General features: G+C 48.7%; 1 protein-coding gene across 4 annotated transcripts in view; it reads right to left on the bottom strand.

Moving 5' to 3' along the window:
• The window catches only part of LOC112240840 (probable glutamate--tRNA ligase, mitochondrial), a gene marked incomplete at its 5' end in the record, with an annotated part of 18,647 nt that extends 3,994 nt beyond the window's left edge, over positions 1–14,653 (bottom strand). Inside the window, 8 exon segments of one of the 4 annotated variants that reach the window (XM_042312845.1) lie at positions 495–625; positions 1,507–1,660; positions 5,783–5,891; positions 7,099–7,271; positions 12,316–12,464; positions 13,232–13,382; positions 13,923–14,112; positions 14,498–14,653. In XM_042312845.1, coding sequence (XP_042168779.1) covers positions 495–625; positions 1,507–1,660; positions 5,783–5,891; positions 7,099–7,271; positions 12,316–12,464; positions 13,232–13,382; positions 13,923–14,112; positions 14,498–14,653 — 1,213 coding nt within the window. 4 annotated transcript variants of the gene reach the window in all.
• Between the last annotated feature and the right edge of the window lie 347 nt (positions 14,654–15,000).

Raw genomic sequence — 15,000 nt, 5'->3', positions numbered from 1 at the left:
GTTATGGTATGAACCAGAGTAGTCCTGTTAGTCTGTAGTAGTTATGGTATGAACCAGAGTAGTCCTGTTAGTCTGTAGTAGTTATGGTATGAACCAGAGTAGTCCTGTTAGTCTGTAGTAGTTATGGTATGAACCAGAGTAGTCCTGTTAGTCTGTAGTAGTTATGGTATGAACCAGAGTAGTCCTGTTAGTCTGTAGTAGTTATGGTATGAACCAGGGTAGTCCTGTTAGTCTATAGTAGTTATGGTATGAACCAGAGTAGTCCTGTTAGTCTATAGTAGTTATGGTATGAACCAGAGTAGTCCTGTTAGTCTGTAGTAGTTATGGTATGAACCAGAGTAGTCCTGTTAGTCTATAGTAGTTATGGTATGAATCAGAGTAGTCCTGTTAGTCTGTAGTAGTTATGGTATGAATCAGAGTAGTCCTGTTAGTCTACAGTAGTTATGGTATGAACCAGAGTAGTCCTGTTAGTCTGTAGTAGTTATGGTACGTACCGTATGACCAGAGTAGCGATGTGTTGTGTCTCTGAGCTGAGTGCTGTCATCTGTTGGTCAGAGAAAGAAGGTCGAACCCAAAGGTAGGAATACTCTGAGGACACCAGGTCAGACACAGAGGAGATATGACCCTGAGAGAGAGACAGACACAGAGGAGATATGACCCTGAGAGAGAGACAGACACAGAGGAGATATGACCCTGAGAGAGAGACAGACACAGAGGAGATATGACCCTGAGAGAGAGACAGACACAGAGGAGATATGACCCTGAGAGAGAGACAGACACAGAGGAGATATGACCCTGAGACAGAGACAGACACAGAGGAGATATGACCCTGAGGAGATATGACCCTGAGAGAGAGACAGAGACAGACACAGAGGAGATATGACCCTGAGAGAGAGACAGACACAGAGGAGATATGACCCTGAGAGAGAGAGAGAGAGACAGACACAGAGGAGATATGACCCTGAGAGAGAGACAGAGACAGACACAGAGGAGATATGACCCTGAGAGAGAGACAGAGACAGACACAGAGGAGATATGACCCTGAGAGAGAGACAGGAGAAGGGTTGAACCCAAAGGTAGGAATACTCTGAGGACACCAGGTCAGACACAGAGGAGATATGACCCTGAGAGAGAGAGGGAGTGAGAGCGAGAGAGAGAGAGAATTAGACAGAGGAGAAGGGTTGAACCCAAAAGGTAGGAATACTCTGGAGCTACCAGCTCAGACAGAGAGAAGATATGTGAGTGAGACGGAAAGAGAGAGAGATGGTGACCTCCAGACAGACAGACTCCACATTCTGCACTGGGCTGTGATATTCTCAAACTGGGAAAGTTAGAAGGCCAGAGGGATGAAGGGATTGTTTTTCAGCTGGTGAGAAGACACAACAGCTGATGCCCCATTACCTTGGTTACGTCCATAGTTAGATTACACGCAGGTGTAGAACCCATGTGATGATGTCATAGTTACCGTGCGCAGGTGTAGAACCCGTGTGATGAGGTCATAGTTACCTTGCGCAGGTGTAGAACCCGTGTGATGTAATCTGGTTGCAGAACATCCTGATCCTGGACTTGTGTTCCGTACACTTCCTGGATCCGCCCCTGCAGATCCCTCACCAGCCAATCACGTTGCACCGCGTCATCGATACGCTGCTGCAGGTGGATCCTGGGAGAACACAGAGTGGATTATTACTGAGATTACTAAGAACTGGTCTAGAGTGAGTTGTTAAGATAAGGGTGGTTAGGAGAAGAATTGAGAAATCTGATCCTAGACCATTATCTGCTAGAACCAGGGGTGGGCGATGCCAGGCAGGAACCAGGGGTCTGATTGGGGTCACACCTTCTCTCCATCTGATTAATCAAACTGCATTCTAAACTGAAGATCATGACGAGGTGATTATTGGCGTCATTTATCATGACTGAATGGGGGCAGGTCAGCAGACACAATATACAGGCAGAAATACACAGTGCAACAGCACCACCTGTTGCCAGGGTAACAGTCTCTTAGCTAACGTTCCACTCCCTGTGCTCCACACCCTGCGCTCCACTCCCTGCGCTGCGCTCCACTCCCTGCGCTCCGCTCCCTGCCCTGCCCTCCGCTCCCTGCCCTGCGCTCCCTGCCCTCCCCTCCCTCCCTCCCCTCCCTCGCCCTCCGCTCCCCGCCCCCCCTGCCCTCCGCCCCCCCCCTGCCCTCCGCTCCCCTCCCTGCCCTCCGCTCCCTCCCTGCCCTCCGCTCCCCCTGCCCTCCGCTCCCCGCCCTCCCTGCCCTCCGCTCCCCGCCCTCCCTGCCCCCCGCTCCCCGCCCTCCGCTCCCCGCCCTCCCTCCGCTCCCCGCTCCCGCTCCCCGCCCTCCGCTCCCCTCCCTGCCCTCCGCTCCCCTCCCCGCCCTCCGCTCCCCGCCCTGCCCTCCGCTCCCCGCCCTGCCCTCCGCTCCCCGCCCTCCGCTCCCCGCCCTCCGCGCTCCACTCCCCGCGCTCCACTCCCCGCGCTCCACTCCCCGCGCTCCACTCCCCGCGCTCCGCTCCCTGCGCTCCACTCCCCGTGCCAAAGAGACAGGACGTTCTGCCATTTTCAACTCTGAAGATTCTATCATTAATGAGCTTGAGGAGAACAGAGGAGTTGATCCTGATTCGATAACCCCTCGCTGTTATCCTCCAATCACAACGATTAGGCAACTATTGGAACTACCACTGTTTAATCTCCACTGAAAGTGTTGCTATCCGGTTGCTAAGCAACCATTTTTTGGGGGGTTCAGCCAGGTAAAACCAGTGTGAAAAGTTGCAAGCTCACGTCTAAATTCGCAGAGTAAATACGTACTGTAATTCCAACCACAAAACGTCTTGATTTTAAGAATCGAAATAAGCAACAGCTTTGCCTAGCTAACAGCTAAATGTTGGTTTTTGATTTTGTAATATAATTATAATTATATTTGAGGCTCCACATGTTGTCATGGAAAATATGAATGTTATTTTCAAACAACCAATGAGCGACTCAGCCGTAAACCAGCTGCGTATTGAACGTTGAGATCGCCAGAGACCCCGTCTCTATGGCAATGACAAGGAGTGGCATGTTAGCTAAAGAGACTGGTGCTCAGACTACACTCCCTGGTGGCTGAGTTAAGAGCCCCAGAGCAACAGGGACAAACCTACTGTGGCTTCTACCCTTGAACTAAACTCAACCTTGAGGTTTGACGGCAGCCAGCCTACAGAACCCGTGGAGGGAGGAGAGAGATGGACACACAGAGAGAGACAGACAGGTAGTGTACTTGTTAAACTCCGGTAGTTTGTCCAGGTCTAGCAGGGAGGGGAGAGATGGACACACAGAGACAGACAGACAGACAGGTAGTTTGTCCAGGTCTAGCAGGAAGGGGAGAGATGGACAGACAGACAGGTAGTGTACTTGTTAAACTCAGGTAGTTTGTCCAGGTCTAGCAGGGAGGGGAGAGATGGACACAGAGACAGACAGACAGGTAGTATACTTGTTAAACTCAGGTAGTTTGTCCAGATCTAGCAGGGAGGGGAGAGATGGACACAGAGACAGACAGACAGGTAGTGTACTTGTTAAACTCCGGTAGTTTGTCCAGGTCTAGCAGGGAGGAGAGAGATGGACACACAGAGAGAGACAGACAGGTAGCGTACTTGTTAAACTCAGGTAGTTTGTCCAGGTCTAGCAGGGAGGGGAGAGATGGACACACAGAGACAGACAGACAGGTAGTGTACTTGTTAAACTCAGGTAGTTTGTCCAGGTCTAGCAGGGAGGGGAGAGATGAACACACACAGACAGACAGACAGACAGACAGGTAGTGTACTTGTTAAACTCCGGTAGTTTGTCCAGGTCTAGCAGGGAGGGGAGAGATGGACACACAGAGAGAGACAGACAGGTAGTGTACTTGTTAAACTCCGGTAGTTTGTCCAGGTCTAGCAGGGAGGGGAGAGATGGACACACAGAGAGACAGACAGGTAGTGTACTTGTTAAACTCAGGTAGTTTGTCCAGGTCTAGCAGGGAGGGGAGAGATGAACAGACAGACAGACAGACAGACAGGTAGCGTACTTGTTAAACTCAGGTAGTTTGTCCAGGTCTAGCAGGGAGGAGAGAGATGGACACACAGAGACAGACAGACAGGTAGTGTACTTACTCCGGTAGTTTGTCCAGGTCTAGCAGGGAGGGGAGAGATGGACACACAGAGACAGACAGACAGACAGACAGACAGACAGGTAGTGTACTTGTTAAACTCAGGTAGTTTGTCCAGGTCTAGCAGGGAGGGGAGAGATGGACACAGAGACAGACAGACAGGTAGTATACTTGTTAAACTCCGGTAGTTTGTCCAGGTCTAGCAGGGAGGAGAGAGATGGACACAGAGACAGACAGACAGGTAGTATACTTGTTAAACTCCGGTAGTTTGTCCAGGTCTAGCAGGGAGGGGAGAGATGAACAGACAGACAGACAGGTAGCGTACTTGTTAAACTCAGGTAGTTTGTCCAGGTCTAGCAGGGAGGGGAGAGATGGACACACACAGACAGACAGACAGACAGACAGGTAGTGTACTTGTTAAACTCCGGTAGTTTGTCCAGGTCTAGCAGGGAGGGGAGAGATGGACACACAGAGAGAGACAGACAGGTAGTGTACTTGTTAAACTCCGGTAGTTTGTCCAGGTCTAGCAGGGAGGGGAGAGATGGACACACAGAGACAGACAGACAGGCAGGTAGTTTGTCCAGGTCTAGCAGGGAGGGGAGAGATGAACAGACAGACAGACAGACAGACAGGTAGCGTACTTGTTAAACTCAGGTAGTTTGTCCAGGTCTAGCAGGGAGGGGAGAGATGGACACACAGAGACAGACAGACAGACAGGTAGTGTACTTGTTAAACTCAGGTAGTTTGTCCAGATCTAGCAGGGAGGGGAGAGATGGACACAGAGACAGACAGACAGGTAGTGTACTTGTTAAACTCAGGTAGTTTGTCCAGATCTAGCAGGGAGGGGAGAGATGGACACAGAGACAGACAGACAGGTAGTGTACTTGTTAAACTCAGGTAGTTTGTCCAGGTCTAGCAGGGAGGGGAGAGATGGACACAGAGACAGACAGACAGGTAGTGTACTTGTTAAACTCAGGTAGTTTGTCCAGGTCTAGCAGGGCAGAGACAGACAGTGTACCTGTTAAACTCCGGTAGTTTGTCCAGGTCTAGCAGGGAGGGGAGAGATGAACACACACAGACAGACAGACAGACAGACAGACAGACAGACAGACAGACAGACAGACAGACAGGTAGTATACTTGTTAAACTCAGGTAGTTTGTCCAGGTCTAGCAGGGAGGGAGAGATGGACACACAGAGACAGACAGACAGACAGACAGTGTACTTGTTAAACTCAGGTAGTTTGTCCAGATCTAGCAGGGAGGGGAGAGATGGACACAGAGACAGACAGACAGGTAGTGTACTTGTTAAACTCAGGTAGTTTGTCCAGGTCTAGCAGGGAGGGAGAGATGGACACAGAGACAGACAGACAGGTAGTGTACTTGTTAAACTCAGGTAGTTTGTCCAGGTCTAGCAGGGCAGAGACAGACAGTGTACCTGTTAAACTCAGGTAGTTTGTCCAGGTCTAGCAGGGCAGAGACAGACAGTGTACCTGTTAAACTCAGGTAGTTTGTCCAGGTCTAGCAGGGCAGAGACAGACAGTGTACTTGTTAAACTCAGGTAGTTTGTCCAGGTCTAACAGGGCAGAGACAGACAGTGTACCTGTTTAAACTCAGGTAGTTTGTCCAGGTCTAGCAGGGCAGAGACAGACAGTGTACCTGTTAAACTCAGGTAGTTTGTCCAGGTCTAGCAGGGCAGAGTGGGTGGTGATCTTGGAGGGGTTGAACTCCGCGATCAGTTCCTCCATCTTACGACCAACACGGTTACCTGCAGGATGACAGGGGGACATTCATTTAGGATGCTTCTCAAATGGCACCCTACCTCTACTTCTGACTCCTATTCCCTCTATAGTCCACTACATCTGACCCCTATTCCCTCTATAGTCCACTACATCTGACTCCTATTCCCTGTATAGTCCACTACATCTGACCCCTATTCCCTCTATAGCCCACTACATCTGACTCCTATTCCCTCTATAGTACACTACTTCTGACTCCTATTCCCTCTATAGTCCACTACTTCTGACCCCTATTCCCTGTACTCTAGTCCACTACTTCTGACTCCTATTCCCTGTATAGTCCACTACTTCTGACCCCTATTCCCTCTATAGTCCACTACTTCTGACTCCTATTCCCTCTATAGTCCACTACTTCTGACCCCTATTCCCTGTATAGTCCACTACTTCTGACTCCTATTCCCTCTATAGTCCACTACATCTGACTCCTATTCCCTGTATAGTCCACTACTTCTGACTCCTATTCCCTCTATAGTCCACTACTTCTGACTCCTATTCCCTCTATAGTCCACTACTTCTGACTCCTATTTCCTCTATAGTCCACTACTTCTGACCCCTATTCCCTCTATAGTCCACTACATCTGACTCCTATTCCCTGTATAGTCCACTACTTCTGACTCCTATTCCCTGTATAGTCCACTACTTCTGACTCCTATTCCCTGTATAGTCCACTACTTCTGACTCCTATTCCCTGTATAGTCCACTACTTCTGACTCCTATTCCCTGTATAGTCCACTACTTCTGACTCCTATTCCCTGTATAGTCCACTACTTCTGACTCCTATTCCCTCTATAGTCCACTACTTCTGACTCCTATTCCCTGTATAGTCCACTACTTCTGACTCCTATTCCCTGTATAGTCCACTACTTCTGACTCCTATTCCCTCTATAGTCCACTACTTCTGACCCCTATTCCCTGTACTCTAGTCCACTACTTCTGACCCCTATTCCCTGTACTCTAGTCCACTACTTCTGACCCCTATTCCCTGTACTCTAGTCCACTACTTCTGACCCCTATTCCCTCTATAGTCCACTACATCTGACTCCTATTCCCTCTATAGTCCACTACATCTGACTCCTATTCCCTCTATAGTCCACTACTTCTGACCCCTATTCCCTCTATAGTCCACTACTTCTCTGTATAAAGATGCCTCTCTCTCTCTCCTCCTCCCTCTCTTACTGTTGAAGCCAGATCCACAGTGTGTGGTGATATCCAGTAGTGCTTCAGGTAGGGCCCCACTCCTCTGGAAACTCTGTATGTAGATATCTCCTTGTCTCTTGGAAAGCTTACTGCCATCTCTGTTGAGGAGGAGAGGAAGGTGTCCGAACACCGGGGGCTTCCAGCCAAGAGCCCTGGAATAACAACAATAACAAAACATAACCAGGGGCTTCCAGCCCAGAGCCCTGGAATAACAACAACATAACCAGGGGCTTCCAGCCCAGAGCCCTGGAATAACAACAATAGCTTAACCAGGGGCTTCCTGCCTAGAGCCCTGGAATAACAACAACAACATAACCAGGGGCTTCCAGCCCAGAGCCCTGGAATAACAACAATAACCAGGGGCTTCCAGCCCAGAGCCCTGGAATAACAACAATAACCAGGGGCTTCCAGCCCAGAGCCCTGGAATAACAACAATAACATAACCAGGGGCTTCCAGCCCAGAGCCATGGAATAACAACAATAACCAGGGGCTTCCTGCCTAGAGCCCTGAAATAACAACAACAACATAACCAGGGGCTTCCTGCCTAGAGCCCTGGAATAACAACAATAACATAACCAGGGGCTTCCAGCCCAGAGCCCTGGAATAACAACAATAACATAACCAGGGGCTTCCAGCCCAGAGCCCTGGAATAACAACAATAACATAACCAGGGGCTTATAGCCTAGAACCCTGGAATAACAACAATAACATAACCAGGGGCTTCCAGCCCAGAGCCCTGGAATAACAACAATAACATAACCAGGGGCTTCCAGCCCAGAGCCCTGGAATAACAACAACAACATAACCAGGGGCTTCCAGCCCAGAGCCCTGGAATAACAATAATAACATAACCAGGGGCTTCCAGCCCAGAGCCCTGGAATAACAACAATAACATAACCAGGGGGCTTCCAGCCCAGAGCCCTGGAATAACAACAATAACATAACCAGGGGGCTTCCAGCCCAGAGCCCTGGAATAACAACAATAACATAACCAGGGGCTTCCAGCCCAGAGCCCTGGAATAACAACAATAACATAACCAGGGGCTTCCAGCCCAGAGCCCTGGAATAACAACAATAACATAACCAGGGGCTTCCAGCCCAGAGCTCTGGAACAACAACAATAACATAACCAGGGGTTTCCAGCCCAGAGCCCTGGAATAACAACAATAATATAACCAGGGGCTTCCAGCGCAGAGCCCTGGAATAACAACAATAACATAACCAGGGGCTTCCAGCCCAGAGCCCTGGAATAACATAACCAGGGGCTTCCTGCCCAGAGCCCTGAAATAACAACAATAACATAACCAGGGGCTTCCAGCCCAGAGCCCTGGAATAACAACAATAGCATAACCAGGGGCTTCCAGCCCAGAGCCATGGAATAACAATAACATAACCAGGGGCTTCCAGCCCAGAGCCCTGGAATAACAACAATAACATAACCAGGGGGCTTCCAGCCCAGAGCCCTGGAATAACAACAACAATATAACCAGGGGCTTCCTGCCTAGAGCCCTGGAAAAACAACAATAACATAACCAGGGGCTACCAGCCCAGAGCCCTGGAACAACAACAATAACATAACCAGGGGCTTCCAGCCCAGAGCCCTGGAATAACAACAATAACCAGGGGCTTCCTGCCTAGAGCCCTGGAATAACAACAACAACATAACCAGGGGCTTCCAGCCCAGAGCCCTGGAATAACAACAATAACATAACCAGGGGCTTCCAGCCCAGAGCCCTGGAATAACAATAACATAACCAGGGGCTTATAGCCTAGAGCCCTGGAACAACATAACATAACCAGGGGCTTCCAGCCCAGAGCCCTGGAATAACAATAACAACATAACCAGGGGCTTCCTGCCTAGAGCCCTGGAATAACAACAATAACATAACCAGGGGCTTCCAGCCCAGAGCCCTGGAATAACAACAATAACAACATAACCAGAGGCTTATAGCCTAGAGCCCTGGAACAACATAACATAACCAGGGGCTTATAGCCTAGAGCCCTGGAACATAACATAACATAACCAGGGGCTTATAGCCTAGAGCCCTGGAACAACATAACATAACCAGGGGCTTATAGCCTAGAGCCCTGGAACAACATAACATAACCAGGGGCTTATAGCCTAGAGCCCTGGAACAACATAACATAACCAGGGGCTTCCAGCCCAGAGCCCTGGAACAACATAACATAACCAGGGGCTTATAGCCTACAGCCCTGGAACAACATAACATAACCAGGGGCTTATAGCCTAGAGCCCTGGAACAACATAACATAACCAGGGGCTTATAGCCTAGAGCCCTGGAACAACATAACATAACCAGGGGCTTATAGCCTAGAGCCCTGGAACAACATAACATAACCAGGGGCTTATAGCCTAGAGCCCTGGAACAACATAACATAACCAGGAGCTTATAGCCCAGAGCCCTGGAACAACATAACATAACCAGGGGCTTATAGCCCAGAGCCCTGGAACTACATAACATAACCAGGGGCTTATAGCCTAGAGCCCTGGAACAACATAACATAACCAGGGGCTTATAGCCTAGAGCCCTGGAACAACATAACATAACCAGGGGCTTCCAGCCCAGAGCCCTGGAACAACATAACATAACCAGGGGCTTATAGCCTAGAGCGCTGGAACAACATAACATAACCAGGGGCTTATAGCCTAGAGCGCTGGAACAACATAACATAACCAGGGGCTTCCAGCCTAGAGCCCTGGAACAACATAACATAACCAGGGGCTTATAGCCTAGAGCGCTGGAACAACATAACATAACCAGGGGCTTATAGCCTAGAGCCCTGGAACAACATAACATAACCAGGGGCTTATAGCCTAGAGCCCTGGAACAACATAACATAACCAGGGGCTTCCAGCCTAGAGCCCTGGAACAACATAACATAACCAGGGGCTTATAGCCTAGAGCGCTGGAACAACATAACATAACCAGGGGCTTATAGCCTAGAGCCCTGGAACAACATAACATAACCAGGGGCTTATAGCCTAGAGCCCTGGAACAACATAACATAACCAGGGGCTTATAGCCTAGAGCGCTGGAACAACATAACATAACCAGGGGCTTATAGCCTAGAGCCCTGGAACAACATAACATAACCAGGAGCTTATAGCCCAGAGCCCTGGAACAACATAACATAACCAGGGGCTTATAGCCCAGAGCCCTGGAACTACATAACATAACCAGGGGCTTATAGCCTAGAGCCCTGGAACAACATAACATAACCAGGGGCTTATAGCCTAGAGCCCTGGAACAACATAACATAACCAGGGGCTTCCAGCCCAGAGCCCTGGAACAACATAACATAACCAGGGGCTTATAGCCTAGAGCGCTGGAACAACATAACATAACCAGGGGCTTATAGCCTAGAGCGCTGGAACAACATAACATAACCAGGGGCTTCCAGCCTAGAGCCCTGGAACAACATAACATAACCAGGGCTTATAGCCTAGAGCGCTGGAACAACATAACATAACCAGGGGCTTATAGCCTAGAGCCCTGGAACAACATAACATAACCAGGGGCTTATAGCCTAGAGCCCTGGAACAACATAACATAACCAGGGGCTTCCAGCCTAGAGCCCTGGAACAACATAACATAACCAGGGGCTTATAGCCTAGAGCGCTGGAACAACATAACATAACCAGGGGCTTATAGCCTAGAGCCCTGGAACAACATAACATAACCAGGGGCTTATAGCCTAGAGCGCTGGAACAACATAACATAACCAGGGGCTTATAGCCTAGAGCGCTGGAACAACATAACATAACCAGGGGCTTATAGCCTAGAGCGCTGGAACAACATAACATAACCAGGGGCTTATAGCCTAGAGCGCTGGAACAACATAACATAACCAGGGGCTTCCAGCCTAGAGCCCTGGAACAACATAACATAACCAGGGGCTTATAGCCTAGAGCCCTGGAACAACATAACATAACCAGGGGCTTATAGCCTAGAGCGCTGGAACAACATAACATAACCAGGGGCTTCCAGCCTAGAGCCCTGGAACAACATAACATAACCAGGGGCTTCCTGCCTAGAGCCCTGGAACAACATAACATAACCAGGGGCTTATAGCCTAGAGCGCTGGAACAACATAACATAACCAGGGGCTTATAGCCTAGAGCGCTGGAACAACATAACATAACCAGGGGCTTATAGCCTAGAGCGCTGGAACAACATAACATAACCAGGGGCTTATAGCCTAGAGCGCTGGAACAACATAACATAACCAGGGGCTTATAGCCTAGAGCGCTGGAACAACATAACATAACCAGGGGCTTATAGCCTAGAGCGCTGGAACAACATAACATAACCAGGGGCTTATAGCCTAGAGCGCTGGAACAACATAACATAACCAGGGGCTTATAGCCTAGAGCGCTGGAACAACATAACATAACCAGGGGCTTATAGCCTAGAGCGCTGGAACAACATAACATAACCAGGGGCTTATAGCCTAGAGCGCTGGAACAACATAACATAACCAGGGGCTTCCAGCCTAGAGCCCTGGAACAACATAACATAACCAGGGGCTTCCTGCCTAGAGCCCTGGAACAACATAACATAACCAGGGGCTTATAGCCTGAGCGCTGGAACAACATAACATAACCAGGGGCTTCCAGCCTAGAGCCCTGGAACAACATAACATAACCAGGGGCTTCCTGCCTAGAGCCCTGGAACAACATAACATAACCAGGGGCTTCCAGCCTAGAGCCCTGGAACAACATAACATAACCAGGGGCTTATAGTCTAGAGCGCTGGAACAACATAACATAACCAGGGGCTTCTAGCCTAGAGCCCTGGAACAACATAACATAACCAGGGGCTTATAGCCTAGAGCCCTGGAACAACATAACATAACCAGGGGCTTCCTGCCTAGAGCCCTGGAACAACATAACATAACCAGGGGCTTCCAGCCTAGAGCCCTGGAACAACATAACATAACACAAAGCAACCTACCGTTTTGTACTTTGTACATTAATTTTAGTACATAGCAATTATGAGCATGAGAATATCAGAGGCAATGTTATTCTATTTGGTCTGTATCTGTACGTGTCCTTGCGTATCTTGAAAAGAGTGAATAAAAATGTACTATTATTCTGAATATTAGTATTCTACAAATTTTTGCATGGGTGTGCCTAGTGGGAATCACACATATGTGTGTGTGTGTGTGTGTACCTGTACAGCAGCAGGTGTTTGGAGGTAGAGATGAGCCACTCTGATCCTCTCAGGACGTGGCTGACCTTCATCAGGTGGTCGTCTACTACATTAGCCAGGTGATAGGTGGGGAAACCATCAGCTTTCAACACGACAGGGTCTCCTTCAACCTGGAGCAGGTGCAGAAACTATTCACCTCCTTTGACTTTTTTCCCACATTTTGTTGTGTTACAGCCTGAATTCAAAAATTTTAATTGATATTTTTGTCCGTCACTGGCCAACACACAACATCCCATAATGTCAAAGTGGAATTCTGTTATTCTATTTTTTTTTTTTACAAATTAATAAAAAAATGAAAAGCTGAAATGTCTTGAGTCAATAAGTGTTCAACCCCTTTGTTATGGAAAGTCTAAATAAGTTCAGGAGTAAACATGGGCTTAACTAGTCACATAATAAAGTTGCTTGGACTCATTCTGTGTACAATAATAGTGTTTATCATGATTTTTTTAATGACTACCTCATCTCTGTTCCCCACACATACAATTATCTGTATTTCAGTGAATTTCAAAACACAGATTCAACCACAAAGACCAGGGAGGTTTTCCAATGCCTCGAAAAGAAGGGCCCCTATTGGGAGATGGGTTAAAAAAAAAAAAAAAGCAGATTGAATATCCCTTTGGGAAGAGAAAGGGGTAGATGTTATCTATCCATCTACTACATTTTCCAGGTGGGGAACTGTCAGATTAACACGGGGTCTCCTTCAACCTGGGATGGGAGGTGGAGTTTCAATTATATGTGTGTTTTTGAAATAAGAAAAGCACTTTCAAATCTGAGGTTACTTGTTGCCGGGGCGTCGTAAATTAATTATTTTTAAAAAATGCCACACTGCTTGCCAGTACAGCCTGTGTTTATCTATCTCACATATCTGCTGGTTTACCTGGGCCACCTCATGACGGTTCCACCCGAAGACCAGGTCGTTGAAGGGTTCCCCTCCAGACTCCAGTCGGAACCTGATCACATGGGGGACCTTCTGATCCAGCTTCTCCTCTAGCTGGTCTGGGCGGAGGTGTCTGCACCTGTTGTCATACCTGCAGTAGAGGAATGTTCAGTTACGTGTGTGAGTGAGTCTGTGTATTTAAACATGATCACATGACGGGGACCTTCTGATCCAGCTTCTCCTCTAGCTGGTCTGGGCGGAGTGTCTGCACCTGTTGTCATACCTGCAGTAGAGGAATGTTCAGTTACGTGTGTGAGTGAGTCTGTGTATTTAAACACGTGATACCTGCAGTAGAGGAATGTTCAGTTACGTGTGTGAGTGAGTCTGTGTATTTAAACACGTGCAGGAATGTGCTCCCGAGGAGGCGCAGCGGGTCAAAGGCCCTGCACCTCAGTGCTAGAGGCGTCACTACAGACCCTGGTTCGATTCCAGGCTGTATCACAACCCGGCCGTGATTGGGAGTTCCATAGGGCGGGGCCGCACAATTGGCCCAGCGTCGTCCGGGTTTGGCCGGGGTAGGCCGTCAGTGTAAATAAGAATTTGTTAACTGACTTGCCTAGTTAAATAAAAGTTCAATCAAATAAATAAAAGTATGTGTGTGTGTGTGTGTGTGTGAGTTTAGTCAACTCACCGTGGTGTCTGTCCGCTGCGTAGGGCCTCTCTCTTCAGTAATTCTAGTCTCTGCTGGCTGCAGAAGCAGTGGTAGGCCTTCCCTGTCTGGACCAGGGAGTCAGCAGCCTGGCTGTACAGGGACAGCCTCTGGGACTGGAGGTAGGGACCGTACTGGCCTCCTCCACGGGGACTCTCGTCTGGGGGGATACCTGGGGAGGGTAGGATGGACGGTATCCACGTTAGCCCCCATTTTACATGGGCAAAAATGCAATTATGACTGGTCGGAGTCCACAGCATGTTCTAGAATGTAAACAATGCTGTGGAACTGAATGTCTAGAATCTGAATTAGATTCCAAATACTTGGAATGTGTTGGAACACAAACTCCTTAATATCTAAATATGTCTCTGTTCCTACCAGACCCCCAGCATGAACTCTACAGACTCAGCCACTCCCTGCACCAGTCTGTCCTACCAGACCCCCAGCATGAACTCTACAGACTCAGCCACTCCCTGCACCAGTCTGTCCTACCAGACCACCCCAGCATGATGGTGTGTGTGTGTGTAGGTGTGTGTATGTTATTAAGTCTGTCCTACCAGCCCACTCCAACATATCCTCTATAGACTCTGCAGCTCCTGGCACCAGTCTGCTCTGGTCTGTATCTTCCATACGTAAGATGAAGGTCCCTCCATACTTCTTAGCGTAGATATAGTTGTAGAGAGCTGTACGCAGCCCCCCCAGGTGTAGGAAACCTAGAGGTTAATTATAGTTAGTCTACATGGTGTACCCCCCCCAGGTGTAGGAAACCTAGAGGTTAATTATAGTTAGTCTACATGGTGTACCCCCCCAGGTGTAGGAAACCTAGAGGTTAATTATAGTTAGTCTACATGGTGTACCCCCAGGTGTAGGAAACCTAGAGGTTAATTATAGTTAGTCTACATGGTGTACCCCCCCTAGAGGTTAATTATAGTTAGTCTAGGTGGTGTAGGAAACCTAGAGGTTAATTATAGTTAGTCTACATGGTGTACCCCCAGGTGTAGGAAACCTAGAGGTTAATTATAGTTAGTCTACATGGTGTACCCCCAGGTGTAGGAAACCT

The sequence above is a fragment of the Oncorhynchus tshawytscha genome, unplaced genomic scaffold (assembly GCF_018296145.1).
Source record: "Oncorhynchus tshawytscha isolate Ot180627B unplaced genomic scaffold, Otsh_v2.0 Un_contig_4353_pilon_pilon, whole genome shotgun sequence".
Lineage (NCBI taxonomy): Eukaryota > Metazoa > Chordata > Actinopteri > Salmoniformes > Salmonidae > Oncorhynchus > Oncorhynchus tshawytscha.
Note: the sequence above shows the minus strand (reverse complement) of the source record. Positions and strands in the feature narration are given on the sequence as shown.